This window comes from Rhyacophila brunnea, unplaced genomic scaffold (assembly GCF_057557595.1).
Source record: "Rhyacophila brunnea isolate RB1 unplaced genomic scaffold, BYU_Rbru_1.0 scaffold_3, whole genome shotgun sequence".
In the NCBI taxonomy this organism is placed as follows: Eukaryota; Metazoa; Arthropoda; class Insecta; order Trichoptera; family Rhyacophilidae; genus Rhyacophila; species Rhyacophila brunnea.
Genome location: NW_028232965.1, coordinates 39,980,135 through 40,005,000, shown reverse-complemented (window position 1 = coordinate 40,005,000; position 24,866 = coordinate 39,980,135). Strand labels below are relative to the sequence as shown.

The following is a 24,866-nucleotide window of genomic DNA, read 5'->3' as shown; positions in this document are numbered from 1 at the left end:
TCGAAAAGAAAGAAACTTGAGACCAAGATACAGAAATATTTGAGGAGTATTCACTTTTTTCTAATTACATTACACCGCAAAAACTGTTTGAATGGAACACTGGGAATGTTTCAACTGAAAGTCGTTGGGTGGAAACACTTTCGCGCCAATAATTTGGATCACAAAATTTTTCGTATAATTATTGAATACCTATATTTTATGTATGCTCGGTATTAATGCATCAGTTGGAAGGGTCTTCTCTCTTGTGAATAAGTTGTAGACGAGTGAAAAAATACAGTTGAAAGTAGATGTCCTTAAAGCAATGTTAATTATAAAAGTAAATTGGAATTCTGCGATTGAGATTCTGCCTAGAATTTCATTCGTTTTTGAAATCAACACCAGATGTAAGTAGGTACTAAATTTGTTCTTCGGAAAAATATAACATCAGATAATTTTTCATGTATTCATACTTGTGTGTACTTTTCATTAATAAATAAAATAATATGTACTATTAAAAAATATATAGGAACTCAAGCGTTGTATGCGCCTACTCAAACATACCTACCGAGTACCGATAATCTTCAAATAAATAAATAAAAAAGGTATCTAACCTAATATGACAATACTATATTGTCAATTGTATTGTATGGAAGTGGGAGGCGCCTAAAAATATATTTTTATAGGTGTCCCGGTTAGGGGGAAAAAATAAATGGTCACGTCACGTATGAGTCAACCATGGCGTATATTCATTTTACAGAATATAAACAATAATTTTTATATTTTAAATTTATTTTTTGTGTATTATTTATTACTGTGGGGGTCATCACTGTGGGAATCTTCACTGTTGGAGTCATTGTGTGGTGGATGAAGAGGTCGAGATTTGGTGGTTGCTCCGATGTTGGATTGAAGATTGAGTTGTTTATCCCTATATTACCTATGTAAAACTACAAAAATATGCTTTGAAAAAATAGGAGGTGCCCATCGCCTTACCGACATTTTAAAATGTACTTTAGGGTACAAAAAGGTTGAGAGCCCAGTTATTAGGCAATATATTTACCACACATGTTTGCTAAAGATACCCAAAATTCTTAATTTTTGACCTTATAATAAAATAATACGTGAAACTATACGATATATTTTATATTCAATTCCGAATCTTATTCGTGATTAAGTAGCAATGTTATTTTTATTTCGATTACTACTAATTTTAACACCTGAGTAAGTAGGTACTAAATTTGAAGTCTTGAAAGTACTTATAAGTAAATCTCATGGGATAGTACAAAACACATCACATCAACTAGAACTAACATTCGGATTCTGATAAGTACACTCAGTCTACAGTATTGAGAAATAATATGTATATAGTCAGGTAATATTAAACCGCAAATCAAGTTATTATAAGGTAGATAAAATATATATAAATAGGATTTTTATATATAATATCGTCACTGTTTTGGCAGAAGACACTAATTCGAAAAAATTACATATTGAGTTAGTTATACCAAAATGTTCCTTATTTCAAACTTTACCGTCTGGAAACCTTCTTAATAAATAAACAGTCTTTATTTTAAAGTCATCCTTTTTACGATTACTTAATAAACTCACATGATAAACCATTTCAAACATTTTAACAACTTCAAAGTCAAATTACTCAAAACTAGTATTCTCCAGTTAGTGTGTTCTGTCAGAACAGACACGATATACTTAACAAGATTTTTACTACTAGTATATTTATCATACGTTTATTATATACCTATCTAGTACGATACTGATGAAATTTAAGCACGTGCCGATTTCAAAAATTAAAATATTTGCGTACAATAATTAAGACCAATAATAAACAAAAAGCATTAAGAAAGATCGTGATGCCTTAAATCGGCGCAATATTTGAAACTTTATTAGAACAGAATACATAATTAATTAGTATTCCTGTTTTAATAGCTAAGTGCTCTTTTGAAAATACACGTCACTTTGAAAAGTAAATTCGTAGAGTTTTTGATTCGTAGGCCCTAAAAGCTTTCAAGAGGCTTTCGTGGAAGTTGTGCACAGAAGTCGGGGATAGCTTTAGTTATTTTTATTGCCACAACTTTGAAAAGGCGCTTCTGTTGCACGTAAGTTTCAGCGGGGGCAGAAATTGCACGGCTATGTACTGCAACCGTGCTTTTTGTTCTTTGTTATCTACTTTTAACTGCGTATTTAGAAAACCGAGTCCCATTGTTGCCATTGTTCGCTTTAAAGACTATATTGTGGGATTTTACGAACGTAGGTACACAGTACTTTTCCCCCGCCAAAAGAAACTGAGTAGGTTTATGCGACACAAAGAAAATTGTAAATTGGGCGTTAAAGGTTCTTTGAAGTATATACATATAGTACAGAACGATGATAATATCTAAGATGATATTTTAAATACATCGTTTTAAACACGTGAACAAGAATCTTTCTAGAGATGTATCCAAATAAAAAAATAAACCACATTTTGTCGATACAATAAGGTTTTCTTCAACATTTCTAGTCTTTGCAGATACGAGATTATTTTAACAGAATATTACGTGATTTGGTATATAGCCGTTTGTTCATTCCATCGGTTCCTTCCAATAGGCCAAACACAAAAATGTGAGAATTTATTGAGAAACCGCGTGCAGAAACGCTGAAAAGAGCGGATAGTACAGAAAAAGGCAAATAATTTGTATAAAAAAGTTATACATCACTGCATATTTGACTTATTAATTAATGACCCTTCAGGTGAAAATATTCAACCTTTTTTTCATAATAACCACTGAAGTTTTGTCGTAATAAAATTACGCTGTCACGTATTTTTACTGCCTTAAATAAATTAAATGGCTGCATGACTACTTATATATACTACGGCCCGGATATTACTGGTATAATATACTGTCATGCCAAGTAGTTTAGTGTTGTCATTTTTCAGTTTTAATGGGGTAGTCATTAATTATTAATACAAATTAATAATAGAATAGTATGTTAATTATTTATTTTAAATTTAATACTAGATATACACGAAACGTTTACTTATCGGATGCCCCACGGATGACCCGGTTATCAGGAATTATTTCCAACATGGATAGGTACATGGTTATGTTATTTAAATATTATTTATACTCTATATTTAGAATTTTTTTAGGAGAATATTTATAAATGGTAAAGAAAATTATATATTTTAGAAGAGATTTATGAAGAGCTGTATAATATTATGTACCTACTGTGGAGAGGGGGGTCCTAATATAAAAAATACAGATACCGCATCGGATCGAACACATGAATATAATGTCGAATTTACCAGTGTTACGTATCCTTAACTTCCCCCTCTATCATATTCCCAATGACAATAAATTGCTTTTTTTTAAATTCATCGACACTCTAAGTTATTAATAATTATGTACCTACTTAAGAATATTCAATTGGTGTAATTTTAACTATTGCAATGTACCAATTCAATATTATATTGATCAACCCCAATTATTTATCCATCGTATCTAGACGTGTTTACTACACACATAAACTCTTATACATGAACAAAGCGTCACTAATATTACTTAGTTACTTTTTTATATTCATAACATTGTAATTGATTCTAATACCTTTCGACATATTAAAAATTAACGTAGATCTTTAATTACTTTGAGACTATTTGACGAATAATCAACACTGGAGATTAACATCCACCGAGTCTTATTACAGACATACATCTTCCACTGAACTGTGTGAAAGATCGGGGGCCGTTAGTAAAGATTTTCGTTACCAAACATCGCCAACAAAGCGGGCTATATAAACTTGGACGCTCGAAACTACGGTGGCTGGAATGCTACATAGAGGATGCTCGGCCAAAGTAATTGAAACTCGTCAACGCTGAATCGTTCAGGATAAAAAAAAATGTTTAAATAAGGCCAAGACTCTACAAGGGTTAGCAGAAGTTATGATAACGCTTCTGAGGTTATTGAAAACATTGTATTTTGCTAATGCATAAGTTGTTACAACATCAAAATCTATATTTTTTAAATTAATGTTCCTATAATTGACGATACAATAATGAATTATTACTACAATATTATTCATTATTTTGTATGGATAAGTATCTTATAATGACGATGAATGAAATATCTTCTCAATTCAGGATTTTTTGCAACGTCTAAAGATTTTCTCAGAATAATGAATGGCCGCTTTGTCCGTATTTTATCAAGAGTGGCTACCTGCTTAAAATTAATACTGAAGGCAAAAAGGTTTTTAAGCATTTCGCAGTGTATAAATCAAACCGTCTCTTTCTAATAAATGAAAAAGGCAGACGTTTTATGCAAGGGTGTAGGTACTAGGCACTATACTCGGGGAAAATCTTTTCTTTGGAATCAGCAAAGATTTGATGAGAAAAGCCGGAAAACGTTTCGGCCATTTCGGTTCGCTTGATGTGTTAATAAATTTAATGCATATATTTTGATAACTTACCGACCATCAGACTCGCCGCTTCACCCAAATGTTTCAGGGCGTAAATGTAGAGCAAACCAAAGGCGAGTTGTAAACCACTGCTAAGGAGATTCACCAAGAAGGCAGCGCCGCATATGATCCAACTGAAAGCAAACACAATTGGTATATTTAATACGAGTATTATGCATAACTACAAATGATGACATGTTATGGTTGTATAATGAAATAACTTTATATCAATGTGTTATCGTGACTGCCAGTCATGGCCCCCACACCCTGAAGCAGGCCCCCAGGCTAGGATCTTTGGCGGCCCCCCTACCTATCGCTAAGGATAAAGGCAGTGTGTGTACGCGGTAAAATTAATGTGTATATTTTTAGTGTTTTTTTTTTAAATATTTTAATACATCTATTTGAAATATGGAATTGTCGAGTATACACAAATAAAAATTGTATCGTACAAACATATAATGTTACATAATAATACCATTGAAGGAAAATAGCAATTTTTATATCACTTTATCTGGTCGACTCGCCACGCTGGGTCCTTCCTGAGCCCGGGTCCCAGGCTAGAGCCCTGTCAGCCCCCCTTTGTGGGGGCCATGCTGCCAGGACATCATCAATTATAGTCAATATTAAAATTTTATTGTTAATTTAATTTATTTATTATTTTCGAATTTATCCGAACAATATTTTCTAAATTATATTAAAAAAAATGGTATCAGATCAAACACATTTGTTTTATCTAAGTATACACCTACTTAATTAAATTTTTATTTAAATATAATGAATATTAAGAATCACTCAAAATTCTCATCTACACCTTTGAGGGAATATATATATATATATAAACACTCATTAAAATGATAAAAAATTACAATATATATTTATCTTGATTTATCTGTATATGCTCTGTCTGTAACGCATAAGCTAAGCTAGTACGTAAATTTTCATACAAAAGAGGTTGCGTTTTAAAACATACACTATTGAAACACGTCAAAAATACCGTCAATATAAATACTACTGGATTGTAGAAATCGGTGGTGGGGGAAGACGAAAAGTAGAGTTAATTTTCACGTTTCGACTCTAGACTACTCCACCAATTAGTCCACCTATTATAGTTAGAAGGATACTTACTACTTGCTTATTAGTTATTAATACCGCTAACTCTACCAATGAAAACAAAGCTTACGCATCCTTAGTATCATAATACTCTACATTAAACCATTGTCAATACTCTAAATTCTCTGCTAATGATGTAAATACGTAGTATATATAATTAGTATAGGTACATCAATTATCTGTATCAATACACCTAAAAACCTTGACTAAGCCTGACACTATAAAGAAAGATATATTATGTATGCTTACGTGCTTAAACAATAAACAAATAATATTATTATCAATGTGTGACATCCAACTGCGATTATTCTTAAAAATCTTAAATAAGTACCAGTATTATAATTGTTAACTTATATTACAGGTTTAATTAATAATTGTAAATTTGGAATTGAATTAATATTTTTTAAGCGACTTGTTTTCTCATATATATGTATATATTTTTGCAATATGCAAATCTTTAATTCTTTCAATGATTAAATTTAACCCTGCTTGTCGTACATATATTCCTTTCTGAAAGCAACAGTAAGATAAGTCAAAATACTAGTTTTAAGATAATTGAACTTTAATGCTTGTTTCATATAAGTGAAATAGTCAACTATGTATTTATTTTATTCTTTCTGCGGTTTATAATAGACGATAATTTTTTGTTTAGCATTATTAATGATGGGTAATTATTGTAATTATCCCACTGTTACATGAGATTTGTTTTAATAAATTCAACAACAATTCAATTTTTCTTTTTATTATGGTATTTTTTTTTTTTTAAATCGCGGTCATTCATTGTGCAGGTATAGTTTTCAGCAATTGAGAGACATACTTATCTAAAATTTTACTTTTTTTCACTTTACCTCACTGTTGATTTCAAGTAGCGATAATTTATTATATTATCCATCTCTAACCTATTTCTCATGTCTGTGAATATCAATAAGTAATATTTCACTTAGTTCCTACATTTTTTTTTTGTATTAAATAAGTTATGTTTTATCTCTATTTATCCTTTGTCCAATATCTTTATCACTTTAACCACTCTGTAGAGGCCTATATGATCTTATTAGGATCGGACATGCAAAAAAGATATCCTTTATTTTATATGAAAATCTTTCGCGTTCCGACATAATTTTCTCCCAAGCCACATGTGGCATAGGTCTAGGCCAGACATCTTATGTACGTATCAGACCACATAATTATGAACTGGCTAAATACTTACTATTATTAATAATGCAGAAAAACCACGAAAGTGACATATGGATAAGGAGGACACTAAAAAACCACATGGATACCCTAAAACCCGCTGGATAAACGAACTTGGTGGATATGAAGGCAACGAAGAAGTATGGACTGAAAAGCGTAGAAATCACGTTATTCTATAATGATAATGAGCCTATATTACCCTACCTAATTACAATATCTTTTGAAAGAATAAATTACAAGTCTATAAAAAAAATAATTCAGTTTATAATAGTTGTAACTTTGATATTTTGTGTGAATTGAATAAACGATAATGTTAACATCTTATATTTACATCATGGGATATGTATAACTCTATATTAATATGTATAACTATATGAAATATTTGATAACAACTACCTATTATTTTTTTACTACCGTCAGCAATTTCAGTAATAGACTATTAGAAATGTTAGTATTTGATATTATTCACTTGAGCGAGTTTGCTCCTCAGGAAATAGAGTGTTATTGTTTAGTCTAAAACGTTACATAGAACAATTATTATTGTAAGTCCTTTCTCTAATCTAGCCCATTATTATCAAAGTCACGTTTGGGTTGACATTTCCATATTCATAAGGGATAAAACAATTATTGTCATGGTGATTAATATGAGATATTCATATTATTATCTGAAGCTAAGCTTGGATAATGAATCAACCCGCAAGTTTAAATAAAATTTCTGACAGGAACATTTTCAAATTAGCTAATAAAACAAGACAAAAATCACATTAATTTCAAGGAAATGAATGCTCTGTTCTAAAAGCTGCAGCCATATTACTCGTATAACAATTATTTAGTGAATAAGTTTATGCGAGAATGTTAAATTATTACAGACGTTATGTCAAATCTATAAAACACGACTACACAATGTATAACCTGTATACATATTACTGACTTAAAATTTACTTATTTCATTGCTTTTTCGTAACGTAATTCAAGGTTGCCAAGCCAAAAAATTATTAAAATTTTTCATGCTAGCCAGTTAACAATACAAGTAATATTAAGACGAAAGCAATAAAATTCTTTTTTCAAATTACTAAAAATCGTCCACCGTCTTCCAAGATGGCTGCCGTAGTACAGCATCTACAAGTATTGATCTTTTAGTGACAAAGAACATGCACTATGCATATTATGTAAAGCTTATCTTTTTTAGTGGAAGTACTTAATGGTAAAATCTTAATATGACTGGACTAATTATTTATTGAGTACGGTATGTTATAATATTAAACTTTATTTGAATAAAGTTTTTAAAATGTCAAAACATGGGGTATGCCCATTTTTTATTACAACGTTTTTATTAGATCGTATTCTTGTTTGTCCGTTAGTTGTTTATCCAGTACAAATCTTGCAATCGATTTTAACTAACTTGCCGACTAGCTAGACATTTTAAACTTTTAGAATATATCAGAACACGATGCCAATGCATTATTTTATTACTTTTAGTGAATTAATTTTCAGTTAATTCTGTTTTGTATGAAAAGTTATTTTGGAAGAAATCCGTAAAAAGTAAAACACTATTATTGGTTGCTAGGGGTCTGGGTTCTTAGCAACTAAATTATTATTATATACGTGCGTTACTATGGAAATCAATATGAAATGTCAAAATAACATTTCAGTACCTATTCTATATTTATTCAGTATTTCTATCAAGTACAAATTTTTTGATCGTTTAAGCTAGTCAAGTCAAGTTTACGTGATTCAACAGAAAATTTAAAAACGTTGTATATAAAAAGTTCTTTTTATCTTGTAATTATTTCAATATATGAAACGGTTATTTATTTACGTATTTAAAAATAAATCAAAACATTATGGACAAGATAAATTTACTTATAAATCCGGAAACAATTCATAAACCAAATGTCTTTGAGCTTCTCAGATAATATGTCTTAAAATAAAATAAATACAGTTTAATTCAATTGAGTTATTAAACAAAGCAAAATATGGCCAATTAATTGTAAAAGTCAAGCCATTAATGATCTCATTATGGAAATACATAACGCATATTATCATTACATTACCCTATTTAACTGTTTTGTTGTACCAGCTTTATTTACAATAAATGGTTGTATAATATTACAATAATTGTATGATTATAATCATAAGCACTAGTTAAATATCATGCTTTGTTATATATTATCTTACATAGCATTATGTTGAACTAGTGTGATTATTCGATTGTAATCTGGAGTGAAACTGCAAAGACGTAGGTAGATTTGCGTTCACTGTGAAAATATAATGATTATCCCAAGAGGGATTCGAACCCTCGTCATCCGTTTGGCAGTTACTAGGCACAAGTAAGTTGTCCGTTCTCATTGAGAATATCTCAGAAGAATCTTTAATTAACTCTTGGCCTACTATAGTTGAAAATTTGAATTTTGATAAGATGTTATGTTGGATAATAATAAAAATATTATTTACACTTTGAAATAAATTAACTTTTCATATTTTTTTCAAGTAATTCAGTATTCTTAATGTTTATTTTTTTTCTTTGAATTTACGTGTATTATAAATATAAGATGAAATACGCGATGGTTGAGCGGTAACGGGTCGGCTTAAAATTATGGTTTTCGGGTTCGAACCCCGGGACCCTGTGCCTGTGCCCCATAGCATTGGCATAAATGGGCTAACTTCCTTTCAATAAAAAAAACCTCTTCGTGAGATGGTCAAAATCCACATCAGGTTGTAGAGCCAGTTTGAAAAAAATGATATTCTCGATGAATAAATAACAAGAGTGTCTTCATCTGAAGTCGTGAGTTGTGGATGAAAATCATACGTCTGAAAAATTCACATGTTGTTTTTTCAGCGTATATTTGAATTCAGAAGACATACATGTGGCCGCGTTGTTATCTTCATATGAACATTAGTCACAATTACAGAATAATCAATAATTAATATTTATAAAGATGACGATCGTTTTTAAGGTGTAATGTCATAAATACATATGGAATAGTATATATATATATATATATATATTACGGTATGTATTATATAATATAATATTAGTAAGATTATATCACTGGTAAAAGGTAGAGGTAGGCTATGGAGATTCGATATAAACAGTACACACTAAACTTTGTCAGTCATACTTATTTCCTTTCATTGAACTGTAAATACAAATTGAAAATTGTATTGGTTAGTTTTTGAAATTCAATTAAACTCTGCCTAGATTAAACCATAATGGTAGAGGTAGGCTGTGGAGATCCAAAAAAATATAGCAGACTTTGTCAGTCATACTTATTTGTTTACATTGAACTATGAATACAAATTTCAGATGGTTTTTAAAATTTGATTAAGCCCCGTCTAAACTAAACCATAAAATATATAAAATTATTCTTCTATTAATTATTATAAAATATCTAAAATGGTGTATGGTTGAACGCCATATTTTTAGATATCTTACAGAGAAGAATATTTTTTTCCATAATATTTATTATGGTTTACTAAGGTATAATAAATTGTTTTTTTTTTTTAACTAATTAATACTATCTAAAATTCATATTTTTAGTTCAATGAAAACAAATAAGTATGACTGACAAAGTTTAGTGTGTACTGTTTATGTCGGACGTCTACAGCCGACCTTACTCTTCGGAAATACATTATATTATATTTTTAACGCAACTTCCTACTACAACATTACTTTAGATACTACAAAAATACAGTTTAAGTTGTATGTGCGATAACAAGAGTTATACGTGTTATTTAAACTCATGTTACTTAGTTTTTTTTCATTCTAGCTCTTGCACAGGACGTATAATATACAATGAATTCATTAATATTATATTTATTGTAAAATACCACGCAAAGCAACTGTTTCTTTATGAGAAATTTACAATAAATACAAGCCATCATCAGCATAATAAACATTTTATGAATGTGATACACGCTATATTATTTATGACTTAATCGTGTAAAAAAATACCAAACAATCTCGTAACTTATATACGCTTCATAATGTAATCAACTATGCAAAGTCTTATTAAATTAGATTATTTTAAATAATTATATTTAATATATGCCCCATACCGTAACATATAATTATTATTATAAAGAAAACATCGACATGGCTGAAATTTTATTATCACATGAAATAATCATCTATATACATGGCTGACGACAAATTATTTCGAATAAAAAATTGCTACACTGTTCTACCGTTAGAAATTAACTTGTTTATTATTCATTTAATTGCCCACAGGAGTCTCTTGTATTTTTTTTTTGGATAGTTATGCTTTATAAATTGGATGCTTACTTATCACATGTTACATCTAATATTGAACAATAATTACGGCACTTAAAATTTATTACGTACCGAATTTTGCTAAACACACCAATCATTTTTCAATTTAGATATTTTAATGTTGACCGGTTCTTTGATTGCATTGACTATTTGATGAAGATTAGAACACGCTAATGGCCGTTAATACTAGCTTACACAAAAATAATTGGATGGACCACAATGGTGAGTACACTAAAAATCAGACTAATAATAAATACGATTAATGCCAATATGGGTACATTTAATGTTAGATCTACGTAATTACTACAACGCAAGAAATGATGTAATGTATGTCATTCATTTATTTTAAAAACGGTTTTGGCGGTCATACAATATACTTTTTAATATGGTTTTATGATAAGTAAATTATTGTATAATATGGTTATAAAGAATCTTTAATAATTATTTGTGTAGTGGATCGTGTAGAAACAACAAGCGCTTGATATTTTTTCTAAAATATTATCATATGTATGTAAATGTTATATAAAAATAAGTGTGTTCGATTTTTCCATTATAATATACTAACCTGCATCAGTGGTCAGTGGCAAATGGTGGAGTTAGGCTGTTAAGATCCGCAATAAATAGTGCACACGAAACTTTGTCGGTCGTACGTATTTGTTTTCTTTGAACTAGGACTACAATAATTTAAAGATGGTGTTGATTAGTTTATAAAAAATCAATTACCCTGCCTAAACCAAACCATAATTGTTTTGGTATATTATTTCGCATAACAGATTCTTTATATAAAAATACGCAAATATGTTAACACAATTTTAGATTGACTCTACAAGTAAGTTTAATATAATGTTCAGATCATGCCATAAGCTTTTAAGTTGAAAATATACTACTTTATACACTACAAAACATGGTTTAGTTGCACTGGAAAAAATATTTTCAATAATATAAAAATTAACTTATAACTGCTTGTAAACAGACCACGTCAATAATTATTGTATATTGTGGGTACTTAGATCTAAAAACTTCTTTCAACCATGTTCGATCCTAATAGGGTCATATGGGCCTCCACAGAGTAGAGGTTTGTGATAACAGATTTTGTTTTTTTTTACGAGAAATGGATGTCAGCCACATGCTCAACCTATTAGGTCCATACCCTGACAGACACAAATTGAAAGACAATATGTGTACTTGCCAGACCCAGGATTCGAACCCGGGACCCACGGCGTTATAGTCCAACGCTTAAGCCGCGCGGCCACCGTGGGTGTTGGTGTTGGTGGGGGGGGGGGGGGGGATTTAAAAACACTGTAGCATTATTATTATCTAGTATATTTAATTATGTTACAAAAAATCGCGTATGTCATACGTACGTATATAAAGACAAGTTTATACAGGCCAGATATCGATGCACTAATGCACTGACTATTACGAAGAATTGCTAACCAGTAGATGGATATTGTATAACACTATAACAGAACATTTACTAGAGTCTCTTTAGTTACAGTCCAAGCTCTTTTTCCCCATATTTACATACTTCTATAGAGTATATACAGCTGCAAACTGCACACAAGGGAAGCTAACTTTTCTCTGTAGTTCAAGTATCAAAATATCCTAAACTAATCTGTAAGAAGTATCGAATCAAAATAAAACAGTTTTGCTTTTAAATATTATATAAAGTAACTAATAAGAAGCATTCAAATACAATACCTATCATTTTTCAATTAATAAGCATCTGATTCAATAATTATTATATTCACGTTAGAGATAAATAATTGTTCTTCAACATTGTAGTGACATTTGGTTAATCTTAATTTTTAGCGAATGTTAGAAAAGCTTACTTTGTTTTTACAAAACGGTTACTTACACTTAACTCTGGTTGAAATTTATTGTTTAACAGAGATCTCGTATCTAGAATTACTAGAGGCACCCGTCTTTCAAGTCGACGCAAGTGATTTATTGACCAAACATATATTGACGGATTTTCGGAGGATATCATAATATACCAACCACGTGGAAAACCTATTTTAAAATGGTAGGTATATAAAACTGTTATTCAGTTTTATATATAAAAATATTATAGTACCACCCATTTATTTATATTAAAAAATATTAATCAATCGTGCTATCACAACATTCATAATTGAAAATATCTCGGAAACATACCTATTATATCCAATTGCTATAAGAAGCCAGTTAGGTAAATTCTTTTTAAAAGTTACGACAATTTTTTATTGTTTTTTTTTATAAATTGATCACATTATCAGTACACGGTTTTAAAGGATTACATCATACTGACCAATGTCTATATTAATTATTGTTACGTGTCATGATACAAAATTATTAACCATTGTGCAAGGGAAATGTCAGGTGAAATAGAACTGCCGCCCTAAATTGACTTGATTATAAAAAAATATTTGGTAAAAAGTTAACGTAATTCGATTAGAATTTTGGCATTATTATGTGTGGTGTAGGCCTCTTAATTGATAAAGCACTTTGGCTGGAATCCGATAGATGCAGATTCGAATCTCGCTCGGCAAAAATATATTTTTTTATATAATTATGTATATTTCTGACATATTCCAAATTACTAAACTATTTTTTCTTCGGTACACAAGATTTAAGAGTGTAGCATTCCTTATTGTACATATATAATTTGGGATACCTCAAATCATAACTAAAATAATATGTATTTCCTTTTAAATCAAATAAAACAAAATACTTCATCCACAAATACATTTATTGTCTTAAATAAATTCACTTGTGTATGTTTCCGTATTGACAAGACATAAAATGTAACAAGTACTCAGTACGGTGCGGTGGTCTGTTGTACTGCGAGATTACTAATGCTTGCCCAATTGGTTGTGAACATACTTTGATCCATCTTTTAATTTTATTTTACACTTTGAATTTTATTTATCAAGTGCATGGTATCAGCCTAGTGGCTATTCGCGCAAGTCTTTTCGGTATTTGAAGTTTATCTTCTATCTCGAAAAAAAACCAACATAATTATTTTTGAATACTTTGAATATAATTTGCAATTGCTAGTTTGTATTAAATGCAATAGGTACCTTTCGGAATTCAATGTATGCTTGAGGCTACCCACTAGTTACAAAGTGGCCCATGATAAGCAAATTGTTTTATTAAATCAAAACTTAACCTTATTTTTATCGTTATTTTCATACTGATACAACTATCGGTTACAATGATTTGACTTTCGAATGTAAGGATAAAAATTGTTTACTAATATGTCTGAAATATAAAAAGCGTGAATCAATACTTCTATAAAATACGTGTTGCTTCTTTAATAAGCGTATAATGACTGAATAGTTAAGCAATATAATTCTGTAGATGAATAAATACTGACACCAGATTTCAATTATTAATGAATAAATAATTAATACATTTATGCCTCAATAAAGTAAGTCTACAGTGAACCTAAAAAATAAATTGTTAGGTATATAAATAGTTAAATATTATCACAAAATAGTAAGTATAATAAGCGTTTCGTTACAGATACTATTATTTAAATATTTCGACGAAAACTTTTGACATTTCTATTGACATGGCTTTTCTCCGATAATTCGAAAAAAATATGTATTCAAAAATGCTAATGATTTTTTGCATACACATTGTACGTATTACTTATATATTATCTTTAAAAAGATTAATTTATTATTTTGTTTTATTTTTTAGGCGTGCGCTATGCAAAAACGTATGCGTAAAGTCCTGCATTTTTTTAGATTCCATATAAGTTTTATTTTAAATGCTTATTTGTAGGACTTACAATTAAACTTAAATATTGTATTCTAAAGACGTGTATGTGCGTATACATTATGTAATATAATGATCTTAACTTTATTTCTAATACTTCCACAATCAGCTTAATACATTGTCCACCGTATTTCTACGGTAAATAAGTATATTATGTTGCTCGCTGTCTATGTGCAATGAGGATCCAGAAACTTCTATTTTAGATGAAATAGAGCTATTTGCAGAAATAAACATGCATGTAGGATGCAGATGAAATCCACTTGCTTCTACGAGCTACTATTTTTGAACCAATTCTTTTACAGTTATGTAGGTACATCGTTGCTTTTAGTGGGTACATTGTCAAATTTTCAATGTGAAATAACTCAAAAACACGTTTATGGAGTATAACATTCTTTTGATTAAAGGTCTAAATAGCCATATTATAGATAGAATTATTTAAAAAATATTTATTTTAATGGATATATTTTTTGCTAATTTGTGATGTTTATTCTTTGATAGGTATGTGCTTATCCTTTTTTCGTAACAAAACATTTATTTTTGTTGTTCAATCAGAGTTTGGAAAATCACCCCCCTAATAAAAAATACAACTTTTTTAAGACTACATTACGATATAAACTCTCAGAAGTAGATAAACTGGTGTCACAGATACACTTTGTTCTTTTTTTACAGTCGCTATAACTGTGTTTATCTCCGACAAATTATACAAAATGGTTCTCTTTTTTCAGCCCCTGTAATTTGATCACAATCAACCGAAAACGACTTCAAATAAAACATCCCAATTGACGTACCATTTCAAATTGCGAGAGTATTTCCCCCTTGTTTTGTTTAAGGGAGGAAAATAAAAATACTTCCTAAAACCTTCAAGAGGCGCACTTTGTCTGGCTTAATTTTAAGGGTAGAAGTTACGAGCTAACCTACATGTATAAGAATGGCGTACATTATAAAATTAAGATTGTATTTCGATATTATGCAACATTTCACTGACTAAAATTTGGTGCGAATCGTGGTCCTCCTTAGAAGAAGTTACTTTTTAAAGAAGGTACAATTTTCTTAACCTTGGAATTAAAACACGAATAAAAAAAACAGTAACTGAATTTTCCAGATACTATTTAATCCAGCGACTCATGATTAGAGGTCCGAAATAAACATTCTGCAATTACTACACTGAGGGAGGGTTACAGTAGACTGCGTTAAGTTTAACTAATATGGCGGAAGTTTTGAGAACTAAAATCTACTCTCGCCAAATCGTATTCGTTCTCTTCAAGCATATTGGCAACCATTTGACGTATATTGCTTGTGTGTGTTGGAATGTAAATACAAGTTTAAATAATATAAAGAGTTTTTAAATATTGTGAAAAGTAAGATATTATTTATAAACGACTGGAAGAAAATACAGATCTTCATCAACTAATTATTGAGGAATATTATAATAACACTGGCATTTTCCACGTAGTCCACAGTGAAAAAACATTTAAAGAAAGTGAACACGTTTAGTTAACTGGAAAGAGGTAGTTCTCCATCACGGAATTGCGAATATTTTCGCAGTATGCCCATAAAAATATCAAGAGTGAAATTGGGTGTTTCTATCAGATTCTATATCCCGTTAGATATCGCTGATTTGGATTATTATTTATTCAGACATAAAGATACATATTGAGAGATAAATGATTCAATGTAAGTAACAATAACTAATATGTAATATATTATTGTAACACTACAAAATGCTATGCGGTTCAATGACAGTAATCAGTAATATATATATATGTGAAACAATCACAAACACCTAGACTTTAAGAAAATCACATAAATATATTGTAACCTCACCGGGATCGAGCCCAAAGCCATTGAATGAAAGACTAGCGCCTTATGCACTGGACAACGAAGACCGCTACTATTATGACTTATGACATGTCTAAGGGATCGTCAATAAATGAAATCATGATTTTGCGTATTTTTTTACTCACAGTATCAAATTTAGTCACAAAATCATTTACCCTCGTCTAAATGACGTTTCTATAATAAGGGCGATGTGAAAATTACTTATTTAAGTATTTTAATGAAAAACTGGCAGTATTTCGATATCTTAGTTGTATAGGGAAACAACTCAAAATACTGTGTTCTAAGATAATGTCCTGTAAAAATGTTGCGCAAATTCTCATTTCAAAGTTTTTTTTTGATTTTTGAAGTAAATGTGTTTATTTTTTATTTAGTTTAAATGAACTTAGCAATGGCATAATGAAATTTTATAATTTAGCCGATAATCAACACAGACATTCTAGTTTATAATTGAATTATTGATTATTTCTAGAAAGGGTTATTCGATTTTATGACACTTTTTATTGAATTATAAAGAAAATACCTTTCTACATTGAATCGGATTATTAACTGAAAACCTTGAAAATTTGAGATGTTTTCCTATAAAATTAGGGTATCGATTTGCAAAAAACATGGAAAACAGTTGCTATTTATGATTGATATATTATGTAAGATTCTTTTTATATAAACTTGTATAGGTACTGCTCTATGAAAGAATAGATTACTTTCCGGTCTTCTTATATCATTTTGATCCATAGATTTCTGGTACCTCTTATTGAGATGTTTACTTACACTCCACTGGTTTACCATGTAAAATATCCACGTATGTACATCCGCCAGTCCTCTTCCACGATAGCACTAAATGGTTTCCGTACGTGTAAAATATACATAATTTCCCCCAGAGTACCGGATCTTGGTGGCAGTGGTACGGGTTTTCTGTTTTTATTTGTTCTTTCTGCCACGGTTTGATTACACCTTTTTCTGTACACGCCGACAAAATATCAACGCAGAAAGGAAATACCCACTTAAAAACAACAAAACAACCAAAGCTTCAAGTACAAACGTAAATAGTATACACATTAGCCACTAAATATCTTACAATGATTACATTTTATATAAATATATTTTAAATATTATCGCAATCGTATCGATTTAAATAAATATTATAAACTATGGTCCTGATCAGACGCGCACACAGAAAACAATATGGGGAAGGGTCGATTTCGAAAAAATATCCACAATAATTATTTATGTATGATTTTTAACACGATGCGAGGGGGCGGTGTTAACAAAATCTACTATGCACAACTCCGGGTACATTCTCCATACCCAGTCACTCCTCACTTTGAATCTAGTAGTGAACACCTGGATCTGCCGCCTCCATTGGTGGTTATCGAATGTGCATGGTATATCAGTCATTATTCTTACGATGGTTATTGTACGTTTGTATTATCTGCGTTGTTTATTTTTAGACATGCTTCGTCGGAATATCATGCAAACATTGGATGCCTCAGATGATTGCACCGATCGTATGCCAAAAGGAAGGCGACTTGTTGAGAATGCTATTCGACAGATCGAAGAAGAAGAAGAAGTGATATTCCATTCATCTAAATAATTTGTATTTTTTTCATTAGGGGGCCTGACCCAAAAACCACCTCTAGTGTGCGCGCCTGCTACTGATACTTTTAGTTCAGACGCTTTCTGATAACAAACCATAATCAGCGTTTGGTGACCAAGTAAACATAGTTAACTGTGACATTTAGTTTTTTTTTTTAATAACCTACCTAGAACATCAATATAAAGTTCTAGTAAAAGTTCTACCCGGGTCGAAATGTGGATTTTACTAAGCCAACGTATATATTATGAGAAAACATCGGAAACACACTATTTTAACCATTGATTTATGGTAGGTAAGCATCAGAATCAATTATAATACATATATTATCAATGTATTTTCAATCCGCGGAAGAATTAAGACGCGATCTAATTCAATACGATTCTTACACGCATTAAAAAGCGTAAATCCCCAAAACCATATCCACGTTTCCCCTCCGATTCGCAACCCAGAAGGCGGTTTGTTAGTATCTATGCATATAAAAAATCTGCTGACAATTATATTAAATCTACGATAACTACTAAAGTAAAAATGTGATCATTTCTGGTATCCGTCAGGTTTAGCCGGCTTATTGAGTCACTTATCCAACCGGATAGTAATAGTTATCAATCTAATTGACCCTTCCATTCCAATGCGTGAACGCCGATAGTCCGACAATACATCACGCGAGTTTTTTATCAAGGCAAGTAAATCTTTTTGATACAATAAAGGGTTTATATTGATAAAGTACCACAATGAAATATTTTTTAGATAAAGAAAAAAATTTGCTATAGCATTTATATGCCATTTAAACACACTGTAAAAGATGTAATCAATTTCTTTGACTTTGTGTCCGGTCTTTAATGACTAAACGGCAGTAATTTGGCAAAAGCAACATGACTTTATTTACTTTATAATATTTTATTTGACATTTTTATTTGAATGTAAACAAGTGTTCCGTATTTTTCATTTCGCCGGACTCACATACACGATGAAAAAAAAATCACATAATGTCTTGCAGGATGCGGGTTCGAACCCGAACCTACGATTAACTACACTGTTGCTATGCTAATTAAGTCATCTTGAGATCATAATATATTTTGGATGGCGGACGTGCTGAGCGTAGGTCAAAATAGAGCTTTTACTGCATTTTCAAACCATGATCCTGGACATTCCTTAAACGTTGTAGATAATCTATTTCTCTAATTTTGAAGCCTTGTTACATAATTGAAACATAATTCTTGTCAAATTTGGGATCACAGAGATTATCAATATAATATTTTACAAAAATAATCTCGTCATAAATTATACTAATGGATTTATAAATGCGTTTAAAAATTAATAAACGTAAAAAATCTTAACACCGCTGCACATTCATGTTCTGAAATATGACTATATTATAAAACATTAGAGCAAGAGGTTTAAAAGAACACTATTTTATGTAATAAAAATACTTTTTGCAGTCATCAAATGTTTAAAATAAATATAAAGGATAAAAAGATTACAAAATTATATAAATAGAATATCTACAACATTTAAGGAATGTCCAGGATCATGGTTTGAAAATGTAATAAAAGTTCCATTTTGACCTACACTGAGCATGTCCCCCCTTAAGTTTACAAATTTTCAAATAACCTACTTTATGTGGGAAATCAGATATCATAAAGCAATGTTTTTAATCTAACTCTATTAAACGAGTGACGACAAAATATTATATAACGTTATGGTATCTATATTCTATATTCTGCATTAAATAATTAATCGATAGGTATTTGTTAAACTAGATTGAAAACTTTATATACATACCTATTGATTGAATAATTAAAACAAATTTAGATATTCGAGTACATGTTTCTTAGTAGCAACAACCCCCCTCTCATCAAACCTTTTAATGCTGGATAATTAAATCACATTATGAAGTTTTACAAAGTGACACTTTATTAAAAATTATGATTATTAGGATATTATTGATTACAAAACACAAAATTACGTTGTATTTATTTGTATGACCATCGTGATATTACCAAAAAATATTTAGATAAAGTAGGATAAATAACATGACAGACATGGTAGGCATTATTTTGATTGTTATAAAGTGTATAACTTTTGCGAGAAATATCTCGAACTGTGAAAAAAATAAAACATGACATGTCTCCATTTTTGTTGTCATTTATTTAACTATGTACTTACACATTTAATAATGACAGACAAACATGTTTGACATAATGATAATAATATATTACTATTATTATCGCTGTTCGTTCATACAAAGGACAAGTTCAGTGGTAGTAGTAGGTGTCAAGTATGTCTTCCCTTAAAATCAACGTAAACCGAAATGCTTCTGAATTATTTGAATCGTTTAGCTAAAGTATGGCCTAAGTATCTGTCTGGCATTGAGAATCTCAAGGAGTTTCACACTATTACTCGTGGAAGAGAAGACGTTTTCAATGAAATATTCAGCAATTCTAATTACTTACTTACTATAACCACTTTATGACATCCTTTACCGAATTTTGGTTTCTAAGTTACGAACTATTTATTGTCAATCGGGGCGATTTTAATAATTTATTAAATCTTGTACCTAATTTATGTAGTAAAAATTAACACTGTACTACTCTTTATAATATAATCGATATAATAATATGACTATAACAGTATTAATACTATTTATTCAAATAATATAATTATTATAAGTACACCGAATAAGCTAAGTAGACCATATTGTATGAATTTATAAAACAAAGTTCACCTATACTCAGTCTCACCCAAGAGATCTATCATTATCCGAAACAATTTGACTGAATACACTTATTGTCCTCTCTATTGGTATTACCAATGAAAGGCGAGTTCTGCGACTTGGGATAACAGACAATGGATTCTCCCAATTTATAAGGGCACACAGATAAATGTAAACAAGAATGGCAAAGCTCTTATGTTTATCGCGTAAAAGTCAGAAAAAAATATGTAGATAATAATTATAGATATAGTATGTAACCATTCATAATAATATGAAGTCAGTCGGATAAAACCACGGATAGTATGCCTACACTGTCACTAAGCCTTACTGTCACAGATGAAGAGTTTCAAAATTTCATTTGAACCCTCACTACCATAAGGCAATAATTTAACTGATGGGGGATTAAACGATGAACCTACTCTCATGCATGTTTCAAACTAACGAATTTAAAAAAAAAGTTTAATATTATAACAAAGTTGAAGTCCAACATTTGCAGTGTCTTTTCACAAATAGTAGTTAACCTAATGCAGATAATACTAAAATTATTATAAAATACAATACAAAAAGACAGAAAGCATCTACCTGAGATTTATGCACACGATTTCTGCTCACAGATTTATGCTCACAAAATCATATTTTTTTTAAGAAATGTAGACATAAAACCTACTAGCGCTGGGGGTTGACAACTAGGCGACCCTCGTAGTTCAATGCCTAAAGCGCTGGTCTTTCATCCTAGTCAGGACTCGAAATGGACCGGAGCACACCGGAGCGCCGGTCCGGTTTGTGAAATCGGTAAAATTATCGCTCTGTCTCGTGGAAAAAATATTTTGACCGCCTGGGCTAAATAGGCCATATTATAATAGAAAATCTAACACAGTTATTTTTATAAAATACACATTAACATGATATGATAACTACCATGTAAATTATCTACAGAAAATTGTCGAGCGCTCCGTTTCGTAAACTTTTCCATTTCAAGCGCTGATACTAGTATGACTCCGTGCTTGTTTCACGGTAAAGTCACAATATATTTACGTGATTTTGTTTAGCTCGATTTTAGCTCGGGTGTTTGTGATTCTTTCACGTCTATTACTAATTTCACTACATTACTATCATTAGATCCCGTGGTCTGCTGTAGTATTAAAAATAATAAATCAATGTGATTAGACCGCATGGCCTATTGTGTCGTTAAAAAAGAATATAATATATACATTTAATTTTTAATATAATATCCATTTCGACCCTCAGCGCCACAATTTAATTATGACAAACGTAATTATGCATACGTAAAATTGGGACTCAGTAAAACAGATACTTAGTAGCACATTATAGTATTAGAGAGGTGCATTTTAGGCAGAACATGATACGAAAAAACATGTAGTTATTAGTTTAGTTATCGGTTGTAGGTATAAGCAACAGCATGCAATGTAAAAGAGTTTGCAATCTGTAAAATTTATAAATGGAAATAGGCTCAATACATTCGTCGAAGAAGGTAAAATCTAGATGTTATTGGATGGTTAAGTCATACGGAAGTATAACATAAACGGATTGGGTTCCCATTATGCTTACCTTGCTTTTGCATATAAGGAAATATCTATAATATCTTAAAACATATTTTGCTACATACAGCTGTATTGAAAATTCTATTTTTGAAATCTTAGGTCCTATTTTAGATATGTCTATGCTGGTGATGTGGTTTGAACCTTTCAGACGACACTGAAAATTACTTACAGTGGTTAGTATTCCACTAGTACAGTGGCATCGACTTGAACGTTTTCCTATAAATAAAACGGAGCAAAAGTGTTTTTTTAGAAACTATTCTTGAAAGGTTAAAATCAAATAATATATTACATGAAAATAAAGGAAAAGCAAAAAAATATATATTGATGATATATAACAAAATTATACACTCTGTGACATATGATCAATCTTAATATGTTTTATTAAAATGAAATGGTAATTCATACATAAAAAAATCATGTCGTCAAAATCAAAAAATATGTTTTATAATAAATATGTAAGTAGGTATATCGTGACAATTAAGTTAGAAATGAATTATTAAAAAATTAAATAAATACATACCTACATATAATTATGATTTCAAAATCAGTTAAATCCAGATTTATGTACATAATCATCGTAATAGATTGATATTTACCTAACTTAAGCGCAATGTTCGTTGATATAATATCATTGGTTGATATGTTGTTTTTAGAGGTGTACTTTATGTATTAAAAACAACAACTTTACAAAGAAGAATCATACCGCAACAGATAATAGTAGGTTTACTATATTTTATGTAAAAAATTGAAAAAAACTATTGTATTTTTTCACCGGATACAATACTTTGAAATAATATAAGTACATCATGATATATGAGCGTTCTCTCTTTCTCAATTTCAGTATTATTTAATTTAGATTTTTTAAATTCATCGATTTTAATTTATTACATAAGATATACGAAACGTACCTATGTGAAAATCAGTTGACAGTTTAAAGAAAAAACATATAATATATCAAAATGAAAAATGTAAATGTCTTCAATCTTAGGAAAATGTAAAAAAAATGTAGACAAGCAGTATTTTATATTATACATAACGTATAAACGGATTTTATTATAATATATGTAGCCACATGCACGACACTAAACCATACTTTTTTATTATCGTAGTTTTTTCTACGGATAAAAAATACTAGCAGTCCTGAAATAACGGTGGTTTATGAAGTAGGTTAGTATCTAACCATAAGAATGAGGAAAAAATATTTAAGTTAACACAAATATTTATATGGAAATTATTTAAACAATCACCTAGGTGTATAAATAATTATTATATAGTATTATTTTTTTTCATATAAGAAGCAAAATAGTACCTACTCTATTCTTTATATATATTCTTTCAACATTTTTTTTTAACTCATTTCAATATTTATATTCGATTTAAATTAATCCCTTTTTCCAAAAGCTGCGTTGTCAATCATAGGTAAAAAAACCTTTCGGAAAATTTAATCCGATAAAACAGACATAAAAATATTATGGCTTTCCACGTGTGGCTATCGAAAATTTATTAGTCCCCGTGGGGGCAAATTTTCATCGACACCGATCCAGTTTATTACTCTCTCTATACCTGAGTTTATTATGTCAACGGGGTTTTTTATTGACTACCTAAATATTTGTAATGTCTTCAACGCTAAGGCATGGACGTATTTTAAAATATTATTACACACCTAATACAGATGAGGCAATCTACACATATTTTTACTATTTTTGAAACAGGGTGTATTTTATTCATTTATCGTCATGTGAGTTTTAAAATCAGATATCACAAATATTTCTATTATTTATAATTGATTTTAATTCAATAACCACATTTTTTAAATAATAACATGTGGTTTCATAATAATTATAATATATCCATTTCCATTTTTTTATTAATTAATAATATACATTTATGCTTATTTAATAAATAATATTCAATTTATAATTAACTATTTCTTTTATTCAACGAATAATTCACAAGATTTAAGAATTCTGGTATCTATCATATCTGGTATCATTTAGAATGATACATTCTTAAATCTTATGAATTATTCGTTGAATAAAAGAAATAGTTAATTATAAATTGTTAGCAAGTTCAAGTACAAGTTACATTATAAAAAAATATTGGAGAAATCCACGACGTCGGTTAGTAATCGAAGTAATTCGTATCTACTTTGATTTAAGAAACAAAAATCGATTGCCAAAGTAGCTTGACTTGGAAGAGCGCTGATGAGTAGGTAATAAAATTGATTAATAGTTAAAATTTATCGCAATTTGTATGTCACTGCGTAGAATATTGGTAAATGCGACGGATGGGGTGTAAACCCGGGAGATACAGGGTTTGATTCCCCGTCGTGGTGGCTTACTTTTTTCAAATTTTTTTTTATATATTGGTTATAATTATACTCTCTCAGAAAGT

The 24,866-nt window shown here is 30.0% G+C and overlaps 1 protein-coding gene across 1 annotated transcript in view; it reads right to left on the bottom strand.

Annotated features, from left to right (window-relative positions):
• Positions 1–24,866, bottom strand: part of LOC147068358 (monocarboxylate transporter 10-like) — a 258,462-nt gene that overhangs the window by 96,729 nt on the left and 136,867 nt on the right. The window contains exon 3 of the mRNA XM_085952973.1: positions 4,438–4,559. Coding sequence (XP_085809099.1) covers positions 4,438–4,559 — 122 coding nt within the window. The remainder of the gene's footprint in view (positions 1–4,437; positions 4,560–24,866) is intronic.